The following is a 12,722-nucleotide window of genomic DNA, read 5'->3' on the forward strand; positions in this document are numbered from 1 at the left end:
TACAGCACAGGGAATTAGAGCAGGGGGAGCGAGGAGGCACCTAAGGAACTATTCTGTGAATTTGGCTTTAAGAATTAATTAAACATGCAGCACTTTGTGGATAGCAGTTTAGAAATAAGCTGCAATAATGTAATTTCTGATTATGATTTTTCTCTTCACATTTCATTAGACTATGATCCTAGAAAATAATTTTGTCTTCTAGCTGCTTTCACTTGTTGGTCCTTAAGTTATCACAGTGATACTGTGTTTGCCTTTTAAGAGGAGAGCATCTAAATGTAAATCTAATTGTTTTAATTAAATTTTTAGGTCTAATGAGAACTGATTCTATTGACACTGACTTCCTCAGAAAATCCATTTAAAAAGTGGTTGCTCAACTCTGTGTGATGAATAAAATAATAAAAGTAAATAAAATTTCAGCTTTAAAAATAAGTGTTGGGTTTACTTTCCACATTACAGGAAACAGAGGAAATGGTGCTGGAAGCTCACAGACAGGTGATGCACTTGGAAAGGCATTGGCATCTGTAAGTAGCAGTTAGAATATTCAGATCTGAAACACATATTTTAATCTGTTATTTATATGTCATTCATTTTATAATATCAAATCAGGAATTTTCACGTATGAAGTCAAAACAATGAACTATGATGCAATTTCCTATACTACAAAAGTGTCTTTTTAAATGCAAGTGAAAAATACTTTTATTTGGAGAAGACTCATTCTGACTTCCTTTTTCTTCAGGTGATCAAAAGATTTAAGGCAGGTCTGGTTTAAAAAGCTGGTTAGACAAAGTAAAAGATAATCATAAAAAGTTAAAGGTTTGATTTTTTTTTTTCTGTAGTGTTTTAGGTAAAGTCAGATATTTTTAATATTAGTCTTAGAGCAGATCCTGCCTTCTCAGTGGCCTTATAAAACTGAGAGGTTTTGAATGCTGTGTTGTATAGCTATAATTTATGGAACAGTCTTTAGAATGTTGTATACACATACATTTCAACTTTTAACTCCTGTTGGAATGATGTAAAACATGGCAAGTATCTTCAATCTGCTGTAAGCTCTGTTTCCATGTGCATGCATACAGTAATTATTTTTTTATTGGTACTATCAGATGTACTTTTTATAAAGAGTAATTGATATACTGCAGCAGAAATTTCAGAGTTGGGAATGGTGGCTGGGGAAGCACTTAGTATTTCTTGTGTGGAGCAAACTTTGAAGCCCTAAATGACCATCCCTGTGTTGGGTTCTGCATCCCTCACCTCATACTAGTGAATGCAAATGTGCATATTCATGTAGATCCCGTTACCCTTGCATCCCTCAGAGAGTCCTATCTTAAAAGATTACCAGATATGATAATGTCTGTAATGTCCATATTGGGGAGGAGAACTCTGACCTACTGGCTTTGAGGAGAAAAATATCCCTGTTGCTTTTAGGGATTCAGCAAGTAGATAACAATTCAGGAGTCCAGAGGGCAGTTAATGCTCTCTTTTGGTCTGTTTGAGACCTGTCAGAAAAGAACTTGGGATCATTTTGCCTCCTAGAAATAGCAATGCTCACATACTCCAGGCTGTTCATTGCTCTGCAGATGTATTTGGGTGTCTGCTGTTCTGCAGCCGGAACAAAATTTCATTGTTAAGTCTGACACGCTGGCCAGTTAGACCTGGGGGACTTTGTGACATTTTCCACTGCTCTCCTTCTCTAAATGATTTTCTCATCCTTTCAGGTATTTTTGTCCAAGTCACTAGCTGAGAAAGCCAGGCTGATGTTTTGGGGAAAAACTAAATATATTGCGAGTGGAAGTCAGGGCAGAAATGTTTAATCTAACTGGTGGGTGGGCTCTGGTTGTCATAGAAACTTGTTTCTGTCATCCTGTGTTGTTGCTTGGCAGGAGCAGCCAGGTCATTCCATAAATCATTTCTGTCATAGCTGATGGTGATGCATTCCATCTGCTCTATCAGTGCATGCCATAGTCTGCACACTTCAAATCCCTCGCCTCATCCATCTGCTTCCCCCGCACCCCGCACCACGCGCACCCAGCACACTCCTTGCGCTCAGCGAGAGCACGGCTCATGGCTGGGTGAGGAGGGAGGTGGGCTCTCCTGCAGGTGAAGCTGACACACATGAATTTTGACAGCTAGGAAATCAAGGATATTCTTCTGTTTGAACGAAGTTACATTTAAATACTGCAATTGTCGTGCCTGTTTTTTTTCCCCCCTGAGATGACACTATATTCCTTTCTGTTTGGTTTTTAAATGCTGCCGCTGCAACTGTTGAGAGGAATTTCTAGTTCTAAAATTCTGTTGATGTATGTCTCACAATAGGCCTTTCATCTGCGAAACATCAGAGGATACGACATTTGTTCTTCAGTTTAGGTATTAAAGACCATACAGAGTAGTATGTGATTAAACATGTAAGGCCAGATAATACATTTGCAAAGGTTCTTTTATTTTAGGTTTAAGCCTGGATAATTGTGGTCTTAATCTCAGGGTAGGCAAGAAAGAGAATTGTACATGAAAGTATTTACACAAAGTTCCCAAAGCCCTGTGGATTATGCATTAGTTTGGATAATGAACTAGTATAGATAGAAAGAAAAGAAAATCTGGGTATTCGTGCCATTTCTAATGTGTTTCCCTGAACATTTGCCAAACAATAACCCTTTAAGATTGTGCCCATGGAGGGTTATATGGCAGGAGAAACATCTGGTTTATTTCATTGCCTAATGCCAAATCAAAACACTTGGTCTTTAATTTAGAGGAGATCAAACAGGAGGACTGTTTAACTTTGTTGATTATATCAGACCTCTTTGTGATAACTTATGTTTTGATTCCTACCTCAGCACTAGGGTAAAGGCCTTTGTACCGTCTCGGTAGTTAAATAGCCACTGGTCCCTTCACAAAAGAAAAGAAAATGTAGGGAAGTTGACTTCTAAAAGTAATTCATGAATTAAGTTTCTTTGTTGCTTTAGACTCAATAACATTAACATAACAAAGCCTAACTGAAATGTACACTGTAGTGTTTAAAAAATTGGACTAACAGCTCCGAGGTTTGGCTCTGCAGGCTCTCAATTGTGCAGCTTTTGTCTAAGAGCCTTTTCATTAGACCCTGGCATATTGGCACCCCACTGATTGGAATGGACCATGACTGATAGGAGGAGGAGTCTCATTTGTTGCAGTAAAATGAGTCATGTTACCGTTTAAGCCTGGCAGAAGGTGTCAGGGTTGTTCATCATTGGTCATTTAACAGCGCAGCAGCCAGGGACTTCGTGCAGAATGAATTGTGACCTCGTGTTTTAGTGGGGGCTTTGCTGTACTGTAGATTTTCCCTTTTATAAAATACAGCAAAATAAAGTTGGCAGGTAGACCTGTGGAAAACAAGCAGTTTCAAAGAAAACTTTGTGGCCTCTGACTTTATTTTAATTTTCTGTATGTTATCCCTCTGAAACTCTCTACAGTTCTTACACTGACACCCAAGATTTATTTTTATGCTGATGTACAATGCATGAATTTCCTCCGGTAGTATGAGGTAGTTTGTTCTAAATATATTTTCTTTCTAGCATGTATGAAAAGGAGGAAGCATTTCCATTAGGGAACTGATGGTCTTTTCTAATGGAAAAGTATGATAGACCAGGAAGGAGCATGTGGTCTATCGGGTCCTGGTTTTGTTGGTTCAGAAAATACAATATGCAACTTAATGAAGTTATTGACGGCTAAATGCTGAAATGTCGAATTGTCTGTGTGAAGAGACATCAACCACACTGCCAGTGAAGATTTTTTTAACTGCCATCTGATGACTAACAAATCCTGGTCTCTGCTCAAGTAAAACAGGTTTGAACTGATGACCTATAAAAATATGTTCTGAAGTCCATAGTCAGCCTCTAAATCTATTCAATTCCCTTTATAAAATGAATTTTTCCAGTGTTTTGAGATTTTAATTTTTAATTAAAGCTTTAAGCATTATGTCTTCTCTTTTTATCAATAGTTTTTATAATTTCATTAATAGCAAGGAAAGAATTGTTGTAAGTTGAAGTTTAGTATCTCAAGAGGCCAGTTGATACTGAAATAAGAGAAACATGTTAAGTGCTGCAATACATTGCAAGAGGAACAAAATTTCAAGTGTTTTTTGCTTGGTAGGTACCAATAATAAGAGAGCCTGAATGCTTTCTTGGTATTTTGTGAAGGATTAATTTTTAGAAGATAACATGTGTTGACTACTAAAATCTCTCTGAAGTTTGGAAAGTCATTATTCATTGGCATTTTCCTGAAGTTTTGTTTGATATAATTAACTGTGTACTGTGAACTCTTACGTGTATCGTTCCCCTGCAGTGACAGAAAGGCTGTAATTCATGCTGCTCTTAAATGAGAAGGAAGGCCAGTTATATTTGTGTCACTATGAAATACAGGTTGTGCTTATTTGGACAGCTGCTTGAAAATGAAAGTTCTTTGGACATTTTTAGAGCCTTGAGTGGAATAAAGCAGAGCTGTGATTGGAGGATCAAATTGTGTTTTTGATCAATCCAGAATCAAGAGTGAAAATTAAAACATGAAAAAGAATCCTAATAGCTTTTTTCCCTGTGTATTATAACATATATTGATATACAATCTCTTCGTCTGTTGTCAGATTTATTCTCCTGATCATACCAGCAGTAGTTTTCCATCGAATCCATCAACACCAGTTGGATCACCATCGCCTCTTACAGGTACAGACCGGCCATTTATCAGTAACTTTGTTGTTTTGAAAACGTCCTGTTTGGAATCACAGTGAAATCAGCATTAACTTTCTTGCATAACTGCTTGTGCATTTTGGTTATTTTTCCATTGTACAAAACAAAGATTTATAAATCCAGATTCTGAGACATTTTGTTAGGGGCATTCACTTGAGTCCGGGCAACTGGCTTTGAAAATCAGCTAATTAAAATAATGTTTGGAAGCATTAACTGACCATATATTATCAGAGCTATAAAGATATCTGTACAGATTTACACTGAGAGCAAGAAGAGTGATTTGATTTGGTTTGGGGTTTTTTAAAGCTATATGTTAAGGCTCTGCGGCAGCTTTCAGTGACAAACATGGCAGATGTGTGTTCCTTTTAATGAAAATATAGTCGGCTATGAGACTATCCAATTTTTTTCATTCATATCTTCAATGAATGTTTTCATTCTATGGGAGAAGAATTTCTGGCATTTTTTAAAAGAAATGCTCTGTATTGCAGCCACCTCTGTCACCTGTGCTTTGTGTGAATGTGGGAAGAAGCATTCCAGTGTGGAGATGAACTGTGGGCAGCTGCCTACAGCTATTTGTGGTAGTGCAGCTTTCACAGACACTGTGGCCTCAGCTGTCTAGTAAAAGTTGAACAGCTGTTCTCCGTATAGAGAGGGCTGTGAAAGCTCCATTGACTTAAATTTGTTGTTTAACAAAGAACTAGAATTACAAGTAAGATGATGTAACTTTAACCCTGTTCTTTCCTGTAGTGCAATTTGTTAAATTATTTAACATTTCTACAACAGTCTGTTTCCCTATTCTCTGTTGTTTAATATATCCCTGCAGGCTCCTGGCCATTGGTCACTTTTTTGCAAGAGTATTTTGCTTTTTGTAAAATAATAAAATTACTTTAAGGTGAAAAGGGTACAGAACAAGCCTAGCTGAACACTTTTGTAATCCAGATGAATAAGTTAGTAAAGGTATTGCATGCAAAATGCAGTCATAATCATGTCTATGTGAATATGCATATCTCTGTATGCAATGTCACTCAAAACCTCCATCATTCATGCTTCACTCCTTCACTTTAATGGACACTGCTCTGGTTTTCTGTGGATGTAATGGATTAATGAGTATCTGACATGGCTTACCTGAGCAGCTGCTTTGGGCATTTCTTTTCTATTACTGAATAATCCACATTGAATTGAGTAATGATGGGATTAATGGGATTTTTGATTTAGTGATTACAGTTGACAAAAAATATTCTGTGTATTCTCTTCTACTGAAAAGGCAGATCAGAAAATTACTATTATTTTCTTTTTTACATCAAAGCAAGGATTGAAAATATTTTGTGGCTGGAAGAAAGAAGTTCTGACATTTCAAAGTATTTCAAATTTTACAGATCCCAAAGAGGTTTTTTTCAAGAGTTGCCTAATTAGACACTACACCTCGTTTTGTAAGCATGAAAGCACTAGCTAATTTCTAGGTTTAGAATACAAATTTGAGGTCACTAAAATTTGTGTTTTCCGTTTGATGTTGTTGCTTTTGCCTGTTGCAACCTGTATGACACATAAAACTCTCCAAAATTTGCACTTTAATTTGTGTTCCTTATTCTGGATTCTGATGTCTAAGACAGTAGTAGACATAAGCAAATAATACTGAAATCCTTTTCAGGTTCAAACTTAGCATCTGCTTCACATTTATACCCTCCCACCCCCTTTAATTTCAGTGATACTGAATTTATCAAGCCTTTGGTAAATTGCTCCAGTAGTTAATTACCTTCATTTATGAATCTGGACTTTTATCTTTATTCCCAGATGAGTCACTAAGAACACGGTGAAGCACAATGTGAAGTAATTACTACTGCATTTACTGCTATTTATACTCCTGGTAGCCATTTTCTGTCATGACCCAAAAAGTTATTGCAGATAAAACAAATGTTTTATGTGTACTAAAATAATATATTTTGGAGCATTTTAGCCTTCATTGTCATTTTCCCCTTTTGCAGTTAGGTATTTGTTTAGTTAGCATTCGTAGTATTAAAGATTGCTTGAGTCATAATTTGCCTATCCTTTAATTGTAAGTTATGGTAGGAGTCCTCTGTCTGCCAGGGAAAGCACTGACAGATACCAGCGTGACCTTGGGGTTCATAAGCTCATGACTGACTCTTTGGCTCTTACGTTGCTGAATGAGGATTAATGACGTTTTTTAATTCAGTTAAGTAAAAGCTTGGAGAACAACTTGATGAAAACCCCCAAGTATTATGAGACAATAGTGTGTGTCTCGCCTTCCCTGCCCTCATTTAATTTCTAATTTTGCATAAACATGCCCAGAACTGAGCGTCTTGCATAGTTTTGATGATTGTGTACATGCATGTGAGGTTTATATGGGGATCTGAATGGTGGGAGCCTCGGTATTTTAAGAATCCTTCTGCCAGGATCAGAGGCATTCAGGAGGTTCGGTGGGTTCTGAGGATGCAAAGCCAGCCCTCTGCAGCTCTGTGTGTGTTTGAAAGGGGAGCCAGAGGATTAGTGTTGGGGAGACTTGGGGTAAGAACAATACTGCAGTGATTGCTGTCGGTGACCCCTGTAAATCCTAACACTTGCCTGGCTTATTTGTTTTTTAATGCTGTTGTGTTGGTGCTGCATTAAAAGCTGCAGTTGTTAATTGCAGGGCTTGTGGTGCCAGGATGCTTTTTAACTTAATTGGTAGATTTCATGCACAAACTTCTAGGAGGGGGAGTGGAATGAGGCAAGCAGGAAATCAGTGCCATCTGGCAACCTGCAGCCATGGAGGCAGAGTGCCACCGCTTGGGAAGAGCCCCGGCGGTGATGAGGTGTGACTGAAAGCTGCAGGTTGCAGTTGGGTTGGGCATTGGACAGGAGGAGTTGGTTATTCCCTCCCCTCTTTGCTTTTTGTCTCCTTTGTGAGATGTCCCACTCAGAGTTTTGTTCTGGGCTTACATTATAGAAATAGTACCTTCTTCAGTTAAACCCTCCAACAAGCATGTCAGAAGAGGTGCACAGGATTTCAGTCTGCTGCTCACATGGCCACCTTCCTGCTTCATACTGAGCTGCTGCTGTGCTGTAGGGAGCGGTACTCTGAGTTCTGAGAGCAGGAGTGCTCCTGATCACAGTCTTGTCTTTAAAAATGAGTCCTGACCAAGGAAAAATTTGAACATTATGCTGAACCAAAATACTCTGTAGTTGTTTCATTAATGGCTGTGCAAAAGTAAGTGGGACTCCAAGCATTATTCTCAAGTTGGGGAGTGACAGTAATGCAGACGGAGGCTGCGGGTCCAGACTCAGAGTAGCTGTGTGAAGTGAAAATCAGTAATTATAAACTTACTCACTGAATTCTTTGTATTTTAAAAGAGAATTCCAGCACAATTATGGCAGCTCTGGACTTTTATGAAATAGGAGATTTTTTTTTTTTAATTAGAAAGGAAATATTTAGGTATTTTAATAGCTGTGCAGGCTGTACTCTTTTTGCTAAATACAACCTTGTCTTTAAAAGGTAACTACTTGCAGCTCTCCGAACAAAGGAACTGTAATGTTATTAAACCTTTTCCCAGTTTTCCAGATGTACAGCTCTGGCTGTTATTGAAAGAACAAGCCCACAGGCTCTTCCTTTAATGAGCTGCTTTGGATTGTATGTCCATAATTTATTAATGTAATTGCTTTATTATTACATTTGTATGGCTGAAAGGAAGCTGTCTCTAATGGCCATAGAATTTCATGTAGTATCTTTATAAAAGATGCATTATTAGTTTGTGAGAAAAATACATGTTGTACTACTTCAGGCTTTGTGTTAAAAGTACTGCTTTATTAGTTACTGCATTTCACATCTAATTATTTTTAAAATTTACATGATGATTAGGTATATTTATGTCAGATTAGAATGGCTATGTATTTGAATTTGCAGTGTATAGGTAATATGAATTTAATTGTCCATTTGTTGGACAATCAATGATTCTTCAGCTGCTGATTTATCTTAAGTATATCTGAAATACCAAATGGGAATGACTTAGGTGTATTTTACTCTTCTAAAGTTGGAATGCATTGTAATCTAAAATGGTGTGGTGTACAACTAGACAAGATAAAGCTTTTAGATCCAGTTTTAAGTTTTCTTGTTTAGTAGAGAGGTGGTGTAAAAATGGTTCGCCAGTTATCCTTAACTTGGTGTCTGTTTGATTTCTTTAAATATTTTTGTTGTGCATTTTAATACTATATTTATACACCTACATATATGGGACAGAATCTGAAGAAGAATTCAGCAGGTCTTTTATGGTGACACAGGCAGAAGCAGGTATTTCAAATACGGGGTGTGTGTGTATTTAGTGCACTTTTTTAATGTTGAAGTACTTTGAAGGTGTCATCGCTTTTGTCACTGACAATGATCTAACCCTACAGATGCCAGGATATGAAAATTATCCCTCAATAAGGCAGAATGAAGGAATTTGTCCTCCTTTGTATACCCATATGTTAGCTTACCTTTATGCAGAATATGTTTGGTTTAATTATGTTGAGAAATACAGTCTCTGCTTCCCACTTCTGCTGTGTAAATCTGTGCACTAACCTAGACAATTTTGACAGGTGCCAGTCAGTGGTCGAGGAGTGGAGGACAAGCCCCCTCATCTCCCAGCTATGAAAACTCTCTACACTCCTTGGTAAGAATTGTTGAAAGCAACATAGTACTTTTTACTTAGGAGTTGGAGGCTTGGTTTTGTATAAATCCTGCATATCATTAAAGGAAACAGTAGGATAGCATTACAAATGAATTCTTTGCTAACAAATGGCCTGTTCAGTTGAACAATATAAGACGTGCAGGGTGTGTCTTTCACCATCTGTTCCTTGGGCATCAGGCTTCTGTGCTGAGGACAGCTGGTGCTAAAGCGCTGTTATGAGATTCTGGTACCTTTTCACAAATCCATAGCTAATTCTTATCTAAAGTTCAGCCTGGAGAAAGATAAAGACTTCATGCCTCCGCATTTACTTGTCCTTCCCCCTCTCTCCCTCAAATGGCGGTCTCTAGGGCTTGTTTGCATTACACTGTTATTAAAGTATTAATATATTTTATTTGTAATTATTATTTGTTATGGGGAATGTTCATTTATTAATTAAACATTTTGCTGAAAAACACACAGGCAGTAGTCTACAGCATTGTAAATCTTCTTCTTTTGAGGATTCAGCAGAGGATTTAAGTTACTGACTTCCTTCTTGCATTTCCGATACAATATTGGGAAGGAAACAGGGAAAATTTGAGGGAAGGTTTTGATTACGTGCTTAATATTTCTAGTTCCCACAGATGTAATTTCTATTTTTTTCTGTCTAACAAGAATAAGTTATAAGTTAAATCAGGTTTCTTTCCTTCAATATTTTTGCAATTAAATATAATTGTTACATACATCTTAGAATCCTAACATAACTGCAGTGTTAAATATTAGCCTTTTCTTATCTTAATATAATCAGATCTCTGTTGCATTAACTTGACTAACAATGTATTGCTGACATGCACATCAGCTATTTCCTCACCTCTTTTTTGAATTAATCTTAACCTGTGCTTTGCTTCCTGTTCTGTCTTGACTTTGCCAGAAAAATCGAGTTGAACAGCAACTTCACGAGCATTTGCAAGATGCAATGTCCTTCTTAAAGGATGTCTGTGAGGTACTATTTCACTTTAGATGGTGCCTTTTTGTGTTTCAATTAACGCTTCCTTCGGATTCTCCATTAAAAACTTAAATTAGTGTAGTGTATGACCCATCTTTTGACTCCCAACATCCTGCTATTTCAGTTTCTAGAGCTGCAATGTCAGAATTGGTTTTGCTTTGGGGTTTTTTTGGTATTCCTTTTAATAAGAGAAAGTAATTAAAAGAAAGTAATTTTAAGACAGACTTCGACAGTAACCCAAATAGCTTGCTTTTGTTTCTGAAATACCTGAATAATCTCTTTGAAGGTCCATTTTAAAAAATGGTAACTTAAAGTTTTGTCCAGTTTTTTTTGTAATACAGATTGTCAAAAAACCACTGCCTCTCTTAATTGTTTCCAGCATGGTGAGGCTGATTTTATGATCGTTCTTTCTTGTCCTGCATTAGCTTATTTTGTAGTAATTCCTTTTTTCTTTTCATGCCGTATAATAGCAGCTGAGTAACATTAACCTTATAATAAGCTTCACTTTCAAAGCTGCCACCTTTTTGTGGAATGAATGCTATCTTGAACAGAATCTCCAGAAAATATTTTCTTTTTCCTGTTTGTTTGTAGTGCTGGTAGGTGCTCTCAAAGTCTTTTGATACTATTTTGATACCACATTTCATCTTCTGTCTTTAATACCTCCGAGACAGACTCTGTTGTGGTGTGAGGAGCCTGGGGATTTATTCAGTAATGAGTGTTCCTGTCCCTCTTGCATCCCCACAGCAGTCCCGGATGGAGGATCGCTTGGACAGACTCGATGATGCCATCCATGTCCTGCGGAACCACGCTGTGGGGCCTTCCACAAGCCTGTCAGGTGGCCATGGAGATATCCATAGTTTATTGGGACCATCCCACAATGGGCCAATTGGAAGCCTGAACTCGAACTATGGAGCATCCAGCCTTGTAACAGCCAACAGACAAGCATCCATGGTAATGATGTTATAGAACATGAGTATGTTTATGCAGAGCAATTGCAGCTGATGCATTGAAACTATTGAAGAGCCTACTGAGGTAGAACTGGGCTGTAAGACTAATATTTATCAGGAAGAAACCACTTGAGATTCTTGTGGAGGAAAAGATGGCAGACAACTTGCACCTGCTATGGGTTTCCAATTAGAATGTTGGAGTGGGGGTGGGCAGAAATGGGGGGGAGGAAAAAGATGGGAAAACTTAGACTTTGGCCTGGTCAGTGGCCCATAAAATCCTGCTGTGACCATATGCAGAAAGCTGAAACTTTCTGCTGAGAGCGTTTCAGCTTATACATGCATTTTTTCCAGATGTGTAATAATTGGCAGAACCGTTTTCTCCTTGAAATGGTGAATAGGGAGATTGAATGGGAAAAGCAGTCAAGAAGGACTGAATTTCAAGTGTTCTGGTCTGGAAAAGCTGTTTATTGTAAATTGGAACTAGTCTTCAATAGCAGATGCTGGCAGAGGACTGGGAGGAAGCTGTTGGAATGTGGAACCGTAGTGTGCGCAGGCTCAAAATTTAAACTTTTTTTCTAAAAGAAAAGAGTTTGAGCACAGCTGTAGTGTAAGTAACAATGAAAAGGAAACAACTTTCAGATTAATCCCCAAGAAGGGTGAAATAATTCAAACCATCTCTTTTAGTTTCTTTAAAAATGTGAACTGTTTCTGAAGAAATGTAGTCGAACTTTTTATAGATCAGAAATATGCTAAAAGCATTACACAGTAAACTAATCTATTTGTAGCATTGCTCACTTCCCTTTTTCTTTCTTTTCGTTCCTCCCTTCTCAAAAATGCTTAAAGGAAAAAGAGCTTTTAAAAACATGGTTGGTTTAGTGGTGCCATGTGTTTGCATGTTTACAGGGTAATTTTAAAGACCTGTTACATGCTGTGAAATTTTCTGTTATAAAACAGATTCACAGCTGGGTACTGTGTGATCAAGGCAAAATTTCACCTATCATCAAAATAATTAGGTACCCCAATTGCTGAAGGGTTTGTATTCTATAAAACAGAATTAGTTCCAGGCTCTCCCATTCGCACGTCACACATCCATTTATATTAATTTCAGGACCACTGCAGTAAACATCAAAAAGAACTGGTTGCTTTCTATAAGCTGCGTGTGTTTGGGGGCTTTGTGGAGGGGGTACTTTCCAAATGCACATCCAACTTCAGCTTTCTATACAAGTTCACAGTTACTTTTTGTAATGAAAGAAATGATGCATGTGTACTTTTGCATTTTTTCATAGTATCTACTGAGATTTAATATTTAAAGAATGTGGTAAAGTTCTGCCATGTTCTGGGGTAGACTGAAATTTAGTCGTACAAAAGAAAACTTTTTTTTCCTCTGGTCTTGATGTGGCATGAAGCAAGTGGCTGAAACTAC

The 12,722-nt window shown here is 37.6% G+C and overlaps 1 protein-coding gene across 8 annotated transcripts in view; it reads left to right on the forward strand.

Moving 5' to 3' along the window:
• Positions 1–12,722, forward strand: part of TCF12 (transcription factor 12) — a 160,771-nt gene that overhangs the window by 133,562 nt on the left and 14,487 nt on the right. For 4 of the 8 annotated variants that reach the window (XM_082290808.1, XM_082290811.1, XM_082290809.1 and 1 more), the window contains 5 exons: positions 457–521; positions 4,607–4,685; positions 9,279–9,352; positions 10,278–10,349; positions 11,097–11,303. In XM_082290808.1, the coding sequence (XP_082146934.1) occupies positions 457–521; positions 4,607–4,685; positions 9,279–9,352; positions 10,278–10,349; positions 11,097–11,303 (497 nt within the window). The remainder of the gene's footprint in view (positions 1–456; positions 522–4,606; positions 4,686–9,278; positions 9,353–10,277; positions 10,350–11,096; positions 11,304–12,722) is intronic. The other 4 variants (XM_082290812.1, XM_082290815.1, XM_082290810.1 and 1 more) reach the window with 3 other exon arrangements.

The sequence above is a fragment of the Coloeus monedula genome (genome assembly GCF_965178545.1).
Source record: "Coloeus monedula genome assembly, chromosome: 14".
Classification (NCBI taxonomy): Eukaryota; Metazoa; Chordata; class Aves; order Passeriformes; family Corvidae; genus Coloeus; species Coloeus monedula.